The sequence below is a fragment of the Vulpes lagopus genome, chromosome 10 (assembly GCF_018345385.1).
Source record: "Vulpes lagopus strain Blue_001 chromosome 10, ASM1834538v1, whole genome shotgun sequence".
Taxonomy (NCBI): domain Eukaryota; kingdom Metazoa; phylum Chordata; class Mammalia; order Carnivora; family Canidae; genus Vulpes; species Vulpes lagopus.
Window position 1 is genome coordinate 42921975 of NC_054833.1, and position 20133 is coordinate 42942107.

Genomic DNA, 20133 nt, shown 5'->3' on the forward strand with positions numbered 1-20133 from the left:
CTTTCTGGAATGTTGGTCTTTGGTTCTTTGAGTCATTTCTAGCGAGAATACCTGACAGCTTGTCTCCTCCACCCCTCTCATGCCCTGAGTCTACTGGGAAATTAATCAAGGGCCAGAATTATTTCTGTCCTTAGTCTTTGTAATTGCAAGTGCGGAATTAGGGTTATGAGTCCTCAGAAGCTTTCAGGTTTTAAAACGTGAAGAATCTTGTCACCATGTCTTCTAGTGAGGTTGTTTATTTAGCATAAATAAACATTTTCCTGTTCTACTTTGTTCCTCTGCCCCTTCCTTCTGAGCTGTTTACTTATAACAGCAAGGCAGGGAAGCACAAGTCACTCTTGGGGGAGTTGGCTGTCAATTTTAGCTGCACTGTGTTACCTTAACAGACATGGTGAACATTGGAACCAGCTGTGGGCTGTGCCTCATATGTTTACATCTGCTTTGCATTGCTCCTTGGTCAGCCAAAAAAGAAGTCAAGGGCATTGCTCTGAAGTGGTGGACCGAATAAGAAAATTTCCTGTTGCAGTCATCCTGAGTTTTAAATTAGTGCCACTTGTTCTTTCCTGTTTCCCCTTAACCACATAGACATACTCTGTTGATGATATACTTACTTTTAGGGAGACAGTATCACTATCCTATAGTGCTCCGGGCTCCTGATCTTGCCCAGAACAAAGCATTTCAAGTCTCAAAATTGACAGTAAAGCTCTGGTATTTAAACCATCCCTAGAAGACAGACATATGGTTCAAATTAAAGTCTGCTGCTCTGTATTATGAGAAGGGGGATATAAGATACCATTTCAGCCTGCAGACAAATGCTAACCAACCAGGGTGTTGGGGGTTGGAAAGAGACTTAACAAATTACGTTAGGAGCCACTTGTGAGTGGAGAAATAAATGGCCATAGGCCACATGAAGAGAACAGCTCCGCCCATATGGCTTCTGTTGTGTGGGTGTGAGTATCCATCTTAACCAGTTTCTGCTGCTGTTTTCTTCTGTAACTCTTCAGAATATTCATCATTGTAATGTTGAATCTGTAGAGCATAAGTCTTTCCCATTGCCAATAAACAGGGATATAAAGTATCTTTACAGGCATCTTTGTACCTGAGAATTTTCTGAAACTATTACAAAATGTTCACCACGATGCATGTAGTTACCTAATGTGACCATACAGTGTTATAATCTTAGTGACTGTATTCCCTATGCTGTACTTTTCATCCCTATAATTTATCTATCTTAAATTGGAAGTTTGTAACTCTTAATCCCCTTCACCTACTTCACCCCTTACTCTCCTCCCTCCCCAGTTCTTCACATTCATGGGTATGTTTCTCATTTTGTTGTTGTTTGTTCATTTGTTTGTTTTGTGTTTTAGATTCCACCTATGAGTGAAATCATGTATCTTTTTCCTATTTGACTTATTTCACTTAGCATAATACCCTCTGGGTCCATCCGTGTTGTCACGAATGGCAAGATTTCATTCTTTTTTTATGGCTGAATAATATTCCACTGTGTGTGTGTGTGTGTGTGTGTGCGCACACACACACACACCACATCTTCTTTATCCATTCATCCATTGATGGAGACTTGGGCTGTTTCCATATTTTGGCTATTGTAAATAATGCTGCAGTAAACACAGGGGTGCCTATATCTTTTTCAATCAGTGTTTTTGTTTTCTTTGTGTAAATACCCAGAAGTGGCATTACTAGATTGTATGGTTTTTCTATTTTTGGTTTTTTGAGAAGCCTCCATACTGTTTTCCAGAGTTGGCTGTACTGACTTACATTCCCTCAAACAGTGCATAAGAGCTCCCTTTTCTCCACATTCTTGCCAATACTTGTTGTATCTGACTGGTGAAAGATGATATTGTGGTTTTGATATGCACTTCCCTGATGGTTAATGATGTTTGACATCTTTTCATGTGTCTGTTAGCCATCTGTATATCTTTTTTGTAGAAAGTGCCTATTTAGGCTCCTGCCCATTTTTAATAGGATTATTTGGGGGGTTTTGGTGTTGAGTTGTATGAATTCATTGTCCATTTTGGATATTAATCCCTTCTTGGACATCCACTTTGTCAATGTCTTTTTGGTAGGTTGCCTTTTCGTTTTGTTGATGGTTTCCTTCACTCTGCAAAAGTCTTTATGTTTGATATGGTCCCTTTTGCTTTTGTTTCTTTGCTTGGGGAGACATATCCATGAAAATTTTACTAAGGCTATTGTCCTTTAGTTTACTGCTTGTGTCTTCTTTTAGGAGTTTTATGGTTTCAGATCTTATAGATAGGTCTTTATTTAATCCATTTTGAGGGTTTTTGTGTGTGTGTGCATGGTGTAAGAAAGTGGTCCAGTTTCATTGTTTTGCAGGTAGCTGTTCAGTTTCCCTAGCATCATTTATTGAAGAGATGGTCTTTTCCTCATTGTATATTCTTGCTTTCTTTATCATAGGTTAGTTGACCATAGAAGTATGGGCTTATTTCTGGACTATCTTCTCTGTTCTATTCATCTTTATAGGGGTTTTTGATTCCAGTACTGTTTTGATTACTATAGCTTTGATACTGTTTTGATTACTATAGCTTTGTAATATAGTTTGATATCTGGTTGTGATAACTCCAGCTTTGTTCTTCTTTCTCAAGATTGCTTTGACTGTTCAGGGTCTTTTGTGGTTCCATACAAATTTTAGGATTTTTTTGTTCTAGTTCTATGAAAAATCCTATTGATATTTTGACAGGGATTATACTGAATCTGTAGATTGCTTGGATAGTATGGGCATTTTAACAATATTAATTCTTTCAGCCAATTAGCATGATATATCTTTCCATTTATTTTTGTCTTCTATTTCTTTCATTAATGTCTTACAGTTTTCAGAGTACAGAAGTTCCATCTCAGTTAAATTTGTTCCTAGGTATTTTATTCTGTTTGATGCAACTGTATATGGGACTGTTTTCTTAATTTCTCTTTCTGCTATTATTAGTGTAGAGAAACACAATGGATTTCTCTATGTTGATTTTGTATCCTGCAGCTTTCCTGAATTCATTTATTAATTCTAATAGTTTAGTGGAGTCTTTAGGGTTTTCTGTTTAGAGTATCATGTTATCCAAATAGCACCAGTTTTACTTACTCCTTACCAATTTGAATGCCTCTTATTACTTTTTCTTGTCTGGTTGCTGTGGTTAGGATTTTCAGTACTTTGATGAATAAAAGTGGTGAGAGTGGGCATCCTTGTGACATTCCTGATCTTAGAAGAAAAGCGTTCAGCTTATCACTATTGAATATGATGTTAGCTGTGGATTAGTTATAGATACCCTTTATTATGTTAAGATATACTTCTATACTGGGTTTGTTGAGAGTTTTATAATGAATGGATGTTGACTTTCATCCAGATCTTTTTCTGTACCTATTAAGATGATCGTAGGATTTTTTTAACCTACATTTTGTTAATGTCATATATAGTGTTGGTTGATTTGTATATATTAAACTATCCTTGCATCCCTGGGATGAATCCCACTAGATTATGGTGAACGATCCTTTTAATGTATTTTTCAATACATTTTGCTAATATTTTGTTGAGAATTTTTGCATCTGTGTTCATCAGGTACATTGGCCTGTAGTTTTCTTATTTTGTAGTGTCACTTTCTGGTTTTGATATCAAGGTGATGCTGATAGAATGAATTCAGAAGCATTCCTTCCTCGGGTATTTTATGAAACCTTTGAGAAGAATAGGTATTAACTTTTCTTTAAATGTTTTGTAGAATTCATCTGTGAAGCCATCTGGTCCTGGACTTTTTGTTTATTGAGAGTTTTTGATTACTGATTCAATTTAGTTACTAGTAGTTGATCTGCTCATATGTTTTCATTTCTTCCTGGCTCATTCTTGGAAGATTGTATGTTTCTACTAATTTATTCATTTATTATAGGTTGTCTAATTTGTTTGCATGTAATTTTTTGTAGTAGTCTCTTTTAAACTTGTATTTCTGTGGTGTTGGTGGTTACTTCTCTTTCATTTCTGAAATTATTTGAGTCTTTTTCTTGATTTGTCTGTCTAAAGTTTCATCAGTTTTATCTTTTCAAAGAAGCAGCTCTTATTTTCATTGATCTTTTCTATATATATATTTTTTGTCTCTATTTCATTTATTTCTGCTGTGATCTTTGTTATTTCCTTCCTTCTACTAAATTGGGTTTTGTGTGTTCTTATTCTTTTAGGTATAAAGTTAGACTGTTTACTTGAGATTTTTCTTGATTCTTGAGTTAGGCCTGTATCTCTCTAAAATTTCCTCTCATAAGTCCTTTTGCTGTGTCCTAAAGATTTTGATCCCATGTGTTTCCATTTTCATTTGTCTCCGGGCATTGTTTTATTTCCCCTTTGATTTCTTTGTTGACCCATTGGCTGTTCAGGAGCATGTTTTTTGCCTCCATGTATTTTTGTTTCTTCCAGTTCTTCTCTTGTAATTGATTTCTGCTTTTATACTCTTGTGATTGGAAAAGATGTTTGATATGATTTCAGTCTTCTTAAATTTATTGAGACTTGTTTTGTGGCCTAACATGGGATCTGTCCTGGTCAATGTTTTATGTGCACTTGAAAAAAATGGAGCACAGAAATTCTTCATAGGGCTTCAGTCCTTTCTTCAATGTCATAAGTGCACTTTGAAACCACAGAGTGTATATACTTAACTTTTTGAATATACGTTGACTTTATTCTCTTCTTTGCCTTAAGTTTCTGAAGTTTTTTATTCTTGTATTTTACTTATATTGAAGTTGCCCCCTCTTTTGTGTTTTCCTGTATGTTGGACCAGTGTCTGGTCTGGTAGTGTTCTTCTCCCTGAGCCATGTGAGCCAAACTTGAGCTTATGATAGTGTGGTTTATTTTATTTGTGTCCCTGAATTAGATTGATCCCAGGTTGACATGTGCTGGGGGAATACTCGAGTGTTCCTTAGGATGATGTTAGTTCTAGAAAGCTAAGAAAAGATAATTACTGAATACAAAGTGACTGTAGTTTTAAAGAAATTGTTAGGCTCTCTCTGTTCTTTGGCTTGTGACTTAAAGTATTTCATAATCAAAAGGTTATGATCAGAAAATAAAATATGTTTTAAAGTTAGGAGAGAGTTCAGATTAATTAACTGAAATATTCGGCAAAATTATGTCAACTCTCAGTTATCCAGTTTTGTCTATTTGTTTTATTATCTGGGGTTTTTTTCCCCCTTCCCTCCTCTTCCTTCTGGCCATCCAAGTTTTTTTTTTTGGTTTGCTAGTTTTATTAAGCCCATTTACCTTAGGTTGAACATATTAAAGGAAAAGAAGGGAGATTTAAATCTCCTCAGTGTTGGTTTTTTTTTTTTTTTCGTTAGTAGCTCTTGTTAAATTAGGGAAGACAGTAACATAGAAGAAAATGAATTTTTAAATTATTTATAAGTGATGTGTCTTCGTACATTCTGGCTGCCGTAACAAAATACCACAGCCTGGGTAGCATATGAGTAACAGAAATTTATCGCTCACAGTTCTGAAGTGATTATGTAGATCATTAAAATATTTACTCCTTTTAAGTTATATTTGACTACAGCTGTAAACTTTATCATTATATATAAAGTCTTCATAGTTTACTCTTCTTCAACAACAATTTCAGGGAGTTCTCTGTTTTAGCAAGTAGCTCCCAGTTCCTGGCCTCTTGACAGTTCACAAAGAGCTGCTGTGAATTCTCAAGCATGTTTGTCCTTTTTTATCCTTTTCTCTCTTTTTGTCCCTCCCTCTCTGTTCTTGATTAATCAGTGAATTGTTTGTAAAACGCTGAGTGCCATGTCTCCTCCCAGCACTGTTCTAGGAGGCAAGAAATCAGTGGTGAGAAAAACAGCTTCATCTCTGCTCTTCTGAGCCCTGATGATAATGGAGCTTAGATCCCAGTGAAATTGCCCTGGATGGCAGGAAATAGAAGTGAGGGAGAAAAAGGATCCTATTATTTTCTCATTTTTCTCTATTATTTTCTTGTTTATTATGAAATGCTGCATAAATAGTCAGAATTGTGCATTAGCCATATACATATACTTAAATTAAAGTGTACTATAAAGCAAATACCTGTGCAATTACCATTTGGATCAAGAATTAGATCATTTCATCAGCCCAGACTGTGCCTCCCAATCCCAACCTCATCCTTGCTCTAAAATGCAATCACTGTCTTGATTTTTGTGTTTTCCACTTGTATAATGCTTCCCTAGGAGTTTTGCTCCTCGGGGTGCCATATTTATTGGATATAATGTGCAGTGGGCGCAACCTTCATATAATTTGTTCTTGAACTATGTATGAATGGAATCATACCAAATATATTATTTTGTGTCTTACTTCACACGACACTGTGTTTATAAGATTTATCCATGTTTTTATAGCTGTGATTTAGTCACTTTTATTTCTTTATTGTATTTTATGAGATGAATATACCACAAGTCATTTTTTCCATCATATCTATGATGTATATTTGGAGTTTGGAGCTCTTACCAATAGTTGCATTGAATGTTCTTAAACATTTACCCTTGTTTTACTCCTAAACATTTAAGAGTATAAATGGAAGAGTAAAGTTGTTAGGTTGTACATCGTATCTGTCTCCAGCTTTTACTTGTAATGCAAAACCAGTGTTGCATGTGCCTGAGCGTTTCCATTCCTGCACCCCCTCACCAGTGCTGGCTGCTACTCCACTTTACAAGTTTTGCAGTCTGGTGAGTGTGTAAGTGAGTGTGTGAGTGTGGTTTTAGTGTTTTTATTTTTCTCTCTAATAACAAGGTTGAACTCTATCCCACATCTTTTGACCTTTTTTTATGATGTGTGCATAAATAAGTCTTCTACCCATTTTTCTGGTGGGTTGTCTTACTGATTTATAGACGTTTTGTTTCACTAGTAAGGATGTGAGTCTTTTGTTATATGTGTTACAAATGTTTTCTTTCATTTTGTGGCTTCTCATTTTACTCTTTTTTAATTTTTTTTTCATTTTACTCTTTTTTGTTAAGATTTTATTTATTTGAGAGAGAGTGTGAGTGCACAAGTGGGGAAAGGGGCAGAGGGAGAGGGAGAAGGAGAGAAAATCCCAGGCAGACTCTGCGCTGAACATGGAGCCTGATGCAGGACTCGATCTTAAGACCCTGAGATCACGACCTGAACCAAAACCAGGAGTCAGACGCTCAACAAACTGAGCCACCAAGGCGCCCTTCTCATTTTACTCTTTTTAAAACGTCTTTCAATGAATAGATATTTTAGTATAATTTTTATGTAACCAAATTTACCACTTTTTCCTTTATGATGAGTACTTTTTGTTTCTTGTTTAAGAAATCCTTCCAGGGCAGCCTGGGTGGCTCAGTGGTTTAGTGCCACCTCCAGCCTAGGGCCTAATCCTGGAGACCTGGGATCGACTCCCACATCGGGCTCCCTGCATGGAACCTGCTTCTCCCTCTGCCTGTGCCTCTGCCTTTCTTTCTCTCTCTCTCTCTCTCTCTCTCTCTCTCTCTCTCTCTGTCTCTCGTGAATAAATAAATAAAATCTTTAAAAAAAAATCCTTCCATCGCCTGAGGCTATAAAGATATTCACCTTTATTATTTTATAACACTTTAGTAGTTTTACCTTTTGCACTGAGTCTGTGATCCACCTGGAATTGATTTGAGCATATAATGTGAGGAAGGTGTCCTATTTAATTTTTTTTTTCATATGGAAAACCAGCTGTTCCTGTGCCATGTATTGAAAAATCCAGCCTTTTCTCAGTGATATGTAACTTCTTTCCAGCGTACTGTTTTTAAAGAAACATGCAGTATGCCTCAAGCATTGTATGACTTTGGGAATTACATAAGCAGAGTTAAAGGGTTGAGAGTGAAGAATAAAATGAAAAACAATGTAAGAACTAAGGAATTTGGAAATGTAAAAATAGTTTATTTATTAAACATTTATCTCAATATAAACATACACAAGATGCTGAAAATATAGTGTGGGTGTGGGCTTTGAGGGCATCCAGGCTGGCATTAGGGGCTTGGTTTCATTCTTGGGAATTTTTTTTAACTTCAAATTTGGGGGGATCCCTGGGTGGTGCAGCGGTTTGGCGCCTGCCTTTGGCCCAGGGTGCGATCCTGGAGACCCGGGATCGAATCCCACATCAGGCTCCCGGTGCATGGAGCCTGCTTCTCCCTCTGCCTCTCTCTCTCTCTCTCTCTCTCTCTCTCTCTCTCTCTCTCTCTCTGTGACTATCATAAATAAATAAAAAATTTTTTTAAAAACCTTCAAATTTGGGCATGTTACTTAACAAACCTCACTTTCTCGGACATAAAACAAAAATAATGCTCATCTTAATGAAGTAATAAATACGTGGCAGTCACACAGCACTTGACAGAGGGTCCTTTACAAAACTTCTCCTTCCTTTGTCCTATATAATTGAGAGTGCCACATAAATGGGAAAAGTGCTCTGAGAGAAACCAGGCCAGTCCAGTTCTAGGTTTTCCCAGATACCAGGCTCTTTCTAGGGTTATGCCACTCAGCTGCATGGCCAGGTGGCTCCTTTCTAGGTACCCTGACTGAATTTCCTGATAATTGAGAACTGTTGTTTATTACTTGTCCTCCCACATGGTCAGAAATACCTTATTGTGCTCCCAGTATGATGTCTAGGTAATTAAGAATGAATCTGGATTATATCTGTAGCCCAGTCCTACAACGTAGCATTTCATTAAGACAAACTGACAAATAGAAATTCTGAGGGGAAATGATCCCATTTCTAATCTTGAGTAATTATGTCACCCTACTTTTCCCCAAGACACAGGTCACAATTACTTGGGCAACATTATATTTCACTATAGACCACCTTTCCTTCTTTGACGTGCTTTTCTCCTGTTTCAGCTTCTTTGTTGTAATGATCTTTCTGTTTGCTTTTGGCTGCATCTTCTTTCTCTTCCTGCACCTAGAGAGCAGGAAGTACTTTGGGGTGCATTCTAAGCCTTAATTCCCAGCCATCCTTTTTTCTACACTTATTCTTTAAAAAAAAATGCTTATCCATTCAATACTATGACTCAGTTCCTCAGAACATGTCAACTTGAATTTCTTCTCACCTCCCTTAACTCAAGATATAACAAAAATATTTTTTTCTTCCCAAACCAACTACTACTCTCTAGGCTTTCATGTAGCCAGACGTGCATGGTCATGCTCTCTACTTTCCCCTCCTTTTTATCTCATGTGTTCAGCTTGTCTTAGTACTGTCCAGTCTTTTTTCAAAGTATTTTTTGAAAATACTTGTTCTTTATCACAGGCCTTCCTCTTCACCTCACATCTTATCTAGTCTTGATTTCAGGTTAATTTTACTGTATCACCTGTTCTCTCTAAAAGTTCCATTGACTCCTCATTGCCAGTAAGAGTGGTCTTCAAACTTCTGCAGAAAGAATTATGTTTTGTTTGTTTACATTCAGATGTCTAAATTATTTCCAGGAGATCCAGTAAGGCTGAAGCGAGGTTTGTGGATCACTCCACGTTTTCTAAAACTGTATTGGTGATTCTGATTTGCAGAGAGGATGAAAATCAATGGTTGGGAAAGGACAAGGGAATGGGACAGGTGGTGCTTTTGATTTGATGTAAGTAATTATCAGGATTATATATTTTTATTTGGGTGGTAGATTCACTAGTGCTCATTGCATTAATAAAAATAACTATTTCTAAAAGAAAACACAGGGATGAATCTTCACAACTATGGGTTAGGCATGGTTTCTTAGATATGACACCAACATCATAAGTGACCTTAGAAAAAGCTAGGTAAAGTGGAGTTCATCCAAATTAAAAACTTTTGTGCCATCAAAGGACACAATAAAGAGAGTGGGGGGGGGCAATTCCATAGAATGGGAGAAAATACTTGCAAATCATGTCAGTGAACTTGCATCCAGGGAATATAAAGAACTCTTACAGCTCAATAGTGAAAAAACAACCCAACTTAACAATGGGCAGAGGACTTGGGTAGACATTTGTCCAAAGAAGATATACCAATGATCAATAAGCACATGAAACAATGCTCAACATTATTAGCCAATAGGGAAATACAAACCAAAATCATAGATACCACATACCCCTGTAACATGACTGTAATTAAAAAGAAAAATGGCAGTAACAAGTATTGGCAAGGATGTGGAGAAGTTGGAATAGTGGTACATTGGTAGGAATGCAAAGTGTGGCAGCCACTTTGGATGAAAGTTTGGTCAATTCCTCAAAAATTTAAACATGGAGTTACCATACCATATAACCTAGCGATTCCATTCCTAGATATATAGATAGAGAGATAGGGATAGATACACCCTAAGAAGTGAAAACATACACTCACAAAAAACATACAAGAATGCTCATGGTAGCATTATTCATAATACTAAAAAGTAGAACTAACTTGAATGTCTGTCAGCTGGTGAGTGGATAAATAAAATGTGGTATAACCGTATCATGGAATACTATTTAGTGGTAAAGAGAAGAACAAAGTACTGGATTGATATATGCTAGCTACAACATGGATGAGCTTTGAAAACATTATGCTAAGGAAAAGAAGCCAGACACAAAGTCTACGTATTGTAGGAAATATCCAGAATAAGCAAGTTCACAGAGACAGAAAGTTAATTACTGATGGCCTGGGGCTGAGCTCAGCGGTGGGAGAGTTGGGGGGGAATTGGGGGCTGACTGCTGATGGGCATAGGGTTTCTTTTTAGGGTGATGAAAATGTCCTAAACTTGATTGAGGTAATGGTTGTACAACTATGAATATATTAAAAGCCACTGAACAGTACACTTTTAAGTGGGTGAATTTTATGGAATGTGACATTTATCTCAATAAGGATAGTGAACAAAAATCTGAGTAGAAACAGGCCACATGTGGAGCAAGGATGAGACTGTGTCCCCACCTGCCCCATGCTGCCTCCAAAACAACCCAGCAGTAGGGAGTTACTTCCCGAAACTACCAACAGAACCCAAAGTAGACTGGTTTGAGTTTTAACTGCTTTCATTTTTTTTCCCTCCAGTCTTCTTAAAATGTGTGGTAAAATGCCCCTCCTAGGTAAGCAGCTAAGAGGATAAAGAGGAGGTATTCTTCCCATTTCTGTTAGCCAGTCCCTGGAGTGTAGATTAAAAGGAATAGATTCTCAAAATGAGTTCCAGATTTAGTATGTGAATGACTTGAGGTTTCTCCCACATCAGTAACTTAAATCTTCAGAAAGTAAGTTATGTTATAGGTGGATGGACAATGAGCCAGCCAGAGTTGTAACTTACAAGCCGCACAGCAGTATTGAAGACGGATGTGAAATACTTGTGAGGAGGTTCCAGTAGGGAAGATAGGACAGCCGTCTGCTGTCGGTGAAGCTGTGAATTTATAGTGATGTGTGCATTGGACAAGGAGGGTGGGTCACCCTCTGTTAGGTTTGATACATTAAAGAATGAATTGAGATACCCCAGGATCATTCATTGGAGGAAGCTGGCTTTAACGGGAAAAAATAAAGTCACAGCAGTCAAGGAGAGGCAGATTTTGCTTAAATGTGCAGTTACGGGTGGCAACAACATGTGAAGTGGTTACAGGAGACCCCTTGACTGGTTTACAAGACTAGAGAATTTTTGGTTGTAATAGGAAATAAGAGCAAGCAGGGCGGGGGCGGGGAGGGGGGTTTGTTGTTGAATATTACTAAAATCTTGCTGTTGGTCATCAGTCCAGCTGTTGAAGCCACTGCTCTGGTTGTAACCCACTGTTGAAGCAGGTGCATCCCCAGATGCGGATCCCTGTAGTTGTCAGGCCCAATCATATCATTCATTGTTGCATGCTCATTTCTCATACCAGCACCTCTAAGCTTATAGCCACCACTAAGGATGGTTCCCTCTGAGATTGTTTCCTTTGTAAAGACTTCCTGTTTGGCAGATAGAATAAACACACTCATGCCATTAAGTTTGTGCCTTCCCCTCCACAGAAGAGTAAATGGGTAAAAAGGTTACTGACTGTAGATCATCCATGGTTCAAAATGAGAAATGTCCTGTATATTTTAAGCTGCTTTTTAGGAAAATTTAAAACCTTATGCTTTTAATTAATTGGTTGCCCTATTGTGTTCTCCATTCAAAATACAAAATACTCCACGTTTCTCTCTTCTGGATTTGCTTACCGGTCACACCAACGTCAAGGTGCATCCATTATCACAGACAGTATCTGCACGTCTCTTCGACGTGGTGCAGAGGAAGGACAGCCATGGAAAAGGATCTGTGAAGTCTACAAGCCAATTATAATAAAACAAAATAATTAAGGATCCTCTTTCTAGAAAATTCCCAAAGACATCTGCTTTGCTGAATCTCATTTGTTAGGATTTTTAACAACCTGTCCTCACTCTTGCAAGCAAAATCTTAACAGGGTTCAGTGCACACAGACTTTAGTAAATTAAAGTTATTGGCTTTTAAAAATTGGTGGAGCTTTAAATGCAGTTGCATTCATAGTGAACATTTACTAAGTACCTATTGTGTTTAAACTCTGTTATACTGGGTAATCTGAGAGAGTCGTAGATGAATAAGGCATTCTTAAGGAACAAGAAAGAATGTGTATTTCAGGGGCTAGAAGAATAGGATACATGTATGTGGAAATAACCAAAATAAGGGAGAAATACAAGGTAATGGGGGGTACAGAGAAGGTAGAGGCTATCTGGAGATCAGGGAAGACTTGACAGAAGAGGCATTTATTTCCTGTTGATGAAAGGATATTCAATTTCTTATAGAAGTAGCTGTAAATGTTTATAATGATGGCCCTGACCTCTAAGCCCCTTGTGATCATGACGTTAATTTTAGAACTGTAGGCAGGAGGGCTAAGAGGTAGAGGCTCTAGTGGCTGGCCAGCTGCCGTTATAAGGATGAGAGGGCTCCAGGAGCCAGAAGGTCACAGGATCAGCCAAGGGATTTTCTTGCCATTTCAGTCAGTGACCCTTTCTTGAGTCCCGGCTCTATATGAGAGCACTGTGTGAAAACAGTGAGTACTGCTGTACTCCTCCCGCTTACTTACTAGTGGGTCTAAGCACACAACACAACTAAGTGTAAGATACGACAGAGTATTTGGGATATAGAGGTATAATGAAAGGGCTACGGAAGCACAGAGGAGGAAGCCATTGACATAGCCTTTTGTGGTGGAAATCAGTTAAGGCTTCATACAGGAAGTAATATTTGACTGGACCTTGGAAATGAGCGATCTTTCAAATGTGGGAAAGAAAGGAAAAGGCATGGCACAGAAAGGAAGCAGCCAAAGGCAGGCATGTGAGCAGAGGATGGAGCAGGCTAGCAATGCTGAAGGGCGGGAGAAGTTGGACAGATGGGTGGGCTGGGCCCAGAGGAGCTGAAGGACATGGCTCAGAGGGTTACACTGTTCTCTGAGCCGGTGGGAGCCACCCGTATTTTTGAGCGAGGAGTTAACGCAGCATGATTTGCGTGACTGTCCCCGCTGTGAATGGGTGGCCTAGAGAGAAATGAATTGGAGGTAGTGAGCTATGCATGAGCCTTGGTCGCAGAGAACATGAGTATGAGCTGAGGTGTAAGGAGTGGAAATAAAAGGAAGGAAATGGATTTGGGACACACTGAACAGGGTGGAGGCAGAAAAAGTTTTATTACCAGTTTTGGAATGGGAAATAAGAGGGAGCAGGGAAACGCCAGTGCTCCCAGATGGCGAGTTTGAGCTCTTTCTTCCCAGGTAAATATTAGAAGTTCATATCAGGAGTGGAGCCAGGACCAGAGATAGCAATTTGGAGAATTATTACCAAACAAATGATAATGGAAGCTATGGGAACAGAAGAGTCAGCCTTAGAACAAGGAGAGAGAGAGGCAAAATCGGCACAGAACTTGCAAGAAAACACGTGATGTAGAAGAAAGGGAGCAAAGCAAATAGCAGATAGAGACAGAGTTGTCTTTTTTTAAAATTTGTTTTTACTGAAGTTTGATTTGCTAACATATAGTGTAATACCCAGTGCTCATCCTGTCAAGTGCCCTTCTCAGTGCTGGTCACCCAGTTACCCCCCCCCCCCCACCTCCCCTTTTGCAGCCCTTTGTTCTCATGGTAGGGGTCTCTCGTGGTTTGTCTCCCTCTCTAATTTTTCCCACTCAGTTCCCCTCCTTTCCCTTATATTATAATCAAGGGGCGTAAAACTAGGAAGGGGAGAGTAGGGAGTCGCTCTGCATTTTCAGGCACCGTGACTGCCGGGAATGCGGTAGGCCTGGGGCAGGAGGGAGCTGGCCTCCGGACGAGTTGTGAGTTGTTAGTGTAAATACTTACATACATGAAAGTATTCAGAAGTCTACAACTCTCTGTCCCTTCGGCCTGCCATCCTTGCTCATTTTCTGAGCATTCCTCTCCACACCTTACCTCTCCTGTTGCCCATCGGTTCTCTCTTAAAACAGCAAGAAGGGAAGAAAAGTAGGGGGGTAGTTGAAGCACAAAGGGACTTGGAGTTAAATGTAGATGCTCTTGTTTCAGTGTGTAATTAAGTCGCCTATCCTTTCCTTCGAAAAAGCCACCTTCATGATAATAACACGACTTTATCTAAATTTTCAAGTCGCTGTGTCTCCCATGGTCATAAATGGGTTTGTCATAGGAAACAAAAATGATAGGAAAATTCTGGGTCCAGATGAGTGGGCTTACATGTAGTTACTGACTTTGACGCAATCTTAACATCACTACCCAAAGTCACTTCTGTTCTGAAAGGAACAGGCTCACTTGGCTCACCCAGCAGAGGTTCCCAAAGGGAGTGGTATTGGTTCTGCTGACATAAACCCCATTACTCGTACTTTTAGTTAACCAGGGATCTTCTGTGTTCCAGGTCACCTTTGTCTCCCTCTCACTATTATGTTCATTTCAAGTGGCTGCTTGTAGAGTTTCCAAATGTTCTTTTTTCACATTTGATACTCCAATGTAACAATCCAGAGCCTTTATTCGGTGACTAGAAGCTAGTAACATGAGTTATGTGTGTTGTCTTTCTAGATTTTGGCTTCAGTAACCTGTTCACTCCCGGGCAGCCACTGAAGACCTGGTGTGGTAGCCCTCCCTACGCTGCACCCGAACTTTTCGAAGGAAAGGAATATGATGGGCCCAAGGTGGACATCTGGGTATGTACTGTCTTCTCTTAGCCCCCACTGGGTGTTTATCCTGTGCTGGTAACAGCTGCCTTCACCCTGGGTGACACCAAATGCTGCATTGAGACCTTGACTCCCTGTTCTTCGAATTCCTGATTCCATGTGCAAAGTCTTTCCTCCAGCTCTTGTCTTTTGGGCTGAGCCACAGATTTCAGATTTCCCCCTTTTGCATCTGCAAAACAAGCCCAAGAGCAAGCTTGGATGGGTGCCCTGGCCAAGAACAGAGATTCTTTCTGTTGTTGCCACTTGCCTTCTCCCTAGAGGATGAGTACCGAGAGAAATTCTAGATATGTGGCCCAAAATTAATGTTGGGAAGCAAAGAAGAACGTCAGCTATCCTAAAGCTGATTGGCCTTGACAATGCCCCATATTATTTCTGACCAAAAAAGAAGAAAAAGCATGTTCCATTATCTTGTGCGTGACTCACCATTGTCTTCATACACACACTGTAATGGCCTCTCGTTTCCTCTGATGCGATTAATCGTATGTGCTCTCTGTTTGGGACACAGAGCCTTGGAGTCGTCCTCTACGTGCTTGTGTGTGGTGCCCTGCCGTTTGATGGGAGCACGCTGCAGAACCTGCGGGCCCGGGTGTTGAGTGGGAAGTTCCGCATCCCATTTTTTATGTCCACAGGTAAGGGAGTGACCAGCACCTTGCAGTGACTGGGTTTATAGGAGTTAGACATGCTGACTTACTGTGGGGATCAAGTCATGGAGCACAAACAGCCCACATAACAACCTTTCTTACCCCAGTTTGCTGTATTGGTACCTCCAGAAGCAAGGATCTCTAGGAACATAGTGTACAGGCTGTTGCGTCAGGGGGCCCAGCCTGAGGTGGCCTGAGTTTGGCGCCGAGCTCTGCATGTAGCTACTTGTGTTGTGTGGCCAGTTGCCAAGTCTGTCTGAGCTTTAATTACCTTATCTGTGAATGGCCTGTAGTTTTGTGAGGCTATTACTCTGAAGACTCCATTAAATATTCCTTGGAGAGAGTCAACAGCCCATCATAGAGTTGCAAGGCAATAAATATTCCTGTTCCACCCTGTCTTTGGCCCCCTTTCCCACCCTTTCTCACAATAATATCTCCACGTACCGGGGCCCTGCGGAGATGGGCGGTAAATGCCCAGGATGGAGGCAGGCTTTGCACCTCACTCTTGCTGCTACATTTCCTACTTCCATGACATTTATCCCCCAGACTCAAAGAAAAAAGTATTTTTTAAATGAGTGAGTGGTGGGGTAGTAAGTGGCTCTTGGAAAGAGATAACACTCTAGACAGACACCAAATACACAGAACCTCTAGTGTTTCATCACCTTTTCTATGCACGTGAGAAAGGAGCAGCTTAGAGACCGTGCAGTGAGCACCCTCATTCATTTCGCTTAACCACATTTTCAATTTAAGGAATGGCACAGAGTGTATGGCCCATGTTGGCAACACAGCATAAGCACATTGCATTTTAGAGTGAATAGAAGACCCTTTTTCTAGATTTGCTTCAAGTCTCCTTAGAATTAATGGCTTAATAGAGTGTCTGATAATGATGAGTGAAAATGAAAAGTAAAAAAAAAAAATTAAAAAAATTAAAAAAAAAAGAAAATGAAAAGTAAAATAGAGAAGATGGTCAGGGCTGGTGGGTGGGAGAGTATTTGCAAAGGTACAGCCAGGGAACCCCTTCACTGCGAAAGCGACATGTAAACACAGACATAGAGAAGGTGAGAGAAGGAGCCATACAGCCTAAGGATGAGCTCTCCAGCTTGGGAGGAGCGGCCAGTGCAAAGATCCCTGGGAGGGAGTGTGCTGGAGTGTTTAAGGAGCAGGCCAGGGGCCTCTGGGCATGAAAGAGGTGATGGATCAAGAGAGATAAGGTCAGAGAGGTGAGAGAGAGCTTGCTTATAGGGCCCATTCAATGCAAAGACCTGAGTTTTTACCATGAGCCAAATGCCAAGGATCAGAGGGCATTGACAGAAGAATGATATCATAATCTGACTTTTGTTTTTTTCCTAACTTTTATTATCAAAATTTTCAAACACACACAAAAAGTCAAAAACATTTGACTTTGAATTTTGGTTGTTGTGTTTTATTTTGTTTTTTTAAATCACTTTGGCGGGGGATCCCTGGGTGGCTTAGCGGTTTGACGCCTGCCTTTGGCCCAGGGCGCGATCCTGGAGTCCCGGGATCGAGTCCTACGTCAGGCTTTTGGCATGGAGCCTGCTTCTCCCTCCTCCTGTGTCTCTGCCCCCCCCCCCATGTCTATCATAAATAAATAAATAAATTGCTTTGGCTGCTCTGCTGGTTAAAAGGGCTAGGGGCTAGAGGAAAGGAGACTTTTGCAATAATCCAAATGAGAGATACTCGTGGCTTGTTCCCAGACATGGTGCAGAGGTAGAAACGGTAAGAAGTGGTCAGATTCAAGAGATACTCCATACTTTGTGGCAGGCACCGTTCAAAGCATTTTATAAACATTGACTCATTTTGTTATTATGACAACCCTATGAGATTTGTAACTCTATCACCTCCATGTTACAAGTGATAAAACTGAAGCCAGGACACGTTTAGCAATTTTCCCAAGATAAAACAGCTACAAAGTGGCTAAACTAGAATTTGAACCTAGGCAGTCTGGTTCCAACAGCACTTAAGCTGGATTTGATGTGAGAGAAAGGGTCACTAAAGGTAAACTCCAGGAGTTTTGGCTTGACCAACTGCATTTATTGCTAACTGAGATGGGAACAGCTAGAGAAGAACGCTTACATTTTGGAGAGATGTTTTAGATAATTTAGTTTGAGATGTGCGTTATAGCTCTCAGCTGAGATCTGGTGTAGGCAGTCGAATCTAGGGCTGTAGCTTATTTGAGAGTTTTGGGCCAAGGATGTATATTCACAAATCATCAGAGTATAGATAATATTTACAGCTTTGAGATGAGATCACTTTGTAGGCAGTGATTATAAAGAAGAGGACCAGGGGTTAATCTCCAGGCGACACTAATGGTCAGAGATCAGGAAGATGAAGAAGGATCGGCATAGGAATTGCTAGCAAGGTGTGCCAGAGGGTCTGCCGTTCTAGAAAATAAGGGAAAAGGTGTTTAAGGAAGAGAGACTGAGAAATTGCCAGGTGAGAGATGAGTGGGAGCTGAACATGGGAAGCAGGAATGTGACGAACAGCGATGACATTGGAGGATGGTTTTGGTGGAGGGGCCGGAGGACAAACCTAATTCATGTGGCTACAACAGAAAAGGAATGGAGGCAAAATGGCAAAAAGAAATAGGCACAGCTATCCCCAATTTTACTATAAAAGGAAGCAGAGCCTGGGGCCAGCGGATTGCTCTGGCCAGTCACCAGTGATCCTGTCATCATCCACTGGGTGTCCTTGGTGCTTATCTTCATGACTGTCCAGCAGCACTTAGCACCGACCCACTCCTTACTTTTCTTTCTTTCTTTTTTTTTTTTTAAATAAACTTTTTTTTTAGGGCAGCTTTAGGTTCACAACAAAAATGAACAGAAAGTACAGCCAGTTCCCATATACCGATGTTCCCTCACACTCGTAGCCTTACTCATGATCGGTATCCCACACCAAAGTAGAATATTTGTTATATTCAGTCATCCTACATCAACACTACATCAGGTTATCATCCAAAGGCCATAGTTTACATTAGCCCTCACCCTTGGTGTGCATTCTGTGGGTTTACACAAATATATGATGACATGTATCCACCATTATACTATCATACAGAATAGTTTCACTGCCTTAAAAATCCTCTGCACCTGTTGACCCACTCCCCCAACCTCTGGTAACCACTGACCATTTTATGGTCCCCCTATTTTTACCTTTTCTAGAATGTCATATATAGTAGTTGGGATCCTACAGTATGTGGTCTTATTTCATTTAGTAATATCCACATAAGGTTCCTCTCTGGCATTTCAGGGCTTGATTGCTCATTTCTTTTTAATGTTGTTTTATCCCATTTATCCATTTACCTGCTGGACATCGTGGTTGCTTCCACATTTGGACAGTGATGAATAAAGCTGCTGTAAACTCCATGTACAGGTTTTTGGTGTGGACATACATCTTCACCTTCTTTGGCTAAATACCAGGAAGTATGGTTGCTGGATAAAATGGAAGAATATGTTTAATTTTGTAAGAACTGCCAAGCTGTCTGTCAAGGTAGCCTCAGCATTTTACATTCCCGCCAACAGTGAGTGAGAGTTCCCAAGAGTTCCTGGGCTCTGCATCCTGGCCAGTATTTTATATTTTGCTTTGGAGTTTTGCTGTGCTAATAGATGCATAGTGGTTTCTTATTACTTTAATTTGCAGTTCTCTAATGATGTATAATGATGAGCATCTTTTCATATGTGTATTTACCATCTGTCTTTTGGTGACTTGTCTGTTCAAGTGTTTGGCCCATTTTTAAATCAGGTTGTGTGTTTTCTTATCTTGGAGTCACTCCCCACTTTCTGAAACACTTTTTTCTCACTGTTTCTCAGACACTACATTCTCCAGTTTTCCTCCTGTGCCTCTGGATGCACCTTCTCAGTCATCTCTGCCAGATTGCTTTTTCTCTGTTCACCCTTGAAGTTTTTTCTTTTTATACCATCTTTCTGAGCCATCTTACAGCCATGGCTTCATTGAGGACTGTGATGTTCAGTCCCCTATTAACACTCAGTTAACTCTCTGGCCCAGACCTCTTCTCTGAGATGAAGGATGACCTAGCCAACCCATTGCTACTGATCAACTTCACTTTTATGTCTTGAATTCACATCAATAGAAACATTTCAAAACTGACTTTAACTCTCCCCTCCCTATCCTTGGTTGCCTATCCTAGTGAATGGCAGGCGTTACCATGTGAGCAAGGCAGAAACTAGCCTGATTGCTCTCTCTGTCTCACTGTTGTCACAGCTGATCAGTTACCAGATCATGTCCATTCAGCCCTCCTTTCATGTAGCTACTTCTATAATGGCTCTTGCCTAGGAAAAAAAATAGCCAACTAGTGGGTTTCTGGCTCTTGTCTTGTCCTTCCCTTTCCATTCTCCACATGCTGTATGAAGAATCT

The 20133-nt window shown here is 40.0% G+C and overlaps 1 protein-coding gene across 5 annotated transcripts in view; it reads left to right on the forward strand.

Annotated features, from left to right (window-relative positions):
• The window catches only part of SIK3 (SIK family kinase 3), a 240964-nt gene that overhangs the window by 174872 nt on the left and 45959 nt on the right, over window positions 1–20133 (forward strand). For all 5 annotated transcript variants that reach the window (XM_041771613.1, XM_041771615.1, XM_041771614.1 and 2 more), the window contains exons 5-6: window positions 14948–15072; window positions 15608–15731. In XM_041771613.1, the coding sequence (XP_041627547.1) occupies window positions 14948–15072; window positions 15608–15731 (249 nt within the window). The remainder of the gene's footprint in view (window positions 1–14947; window positions 15073–15607; window positions 15732–20133) is intronic.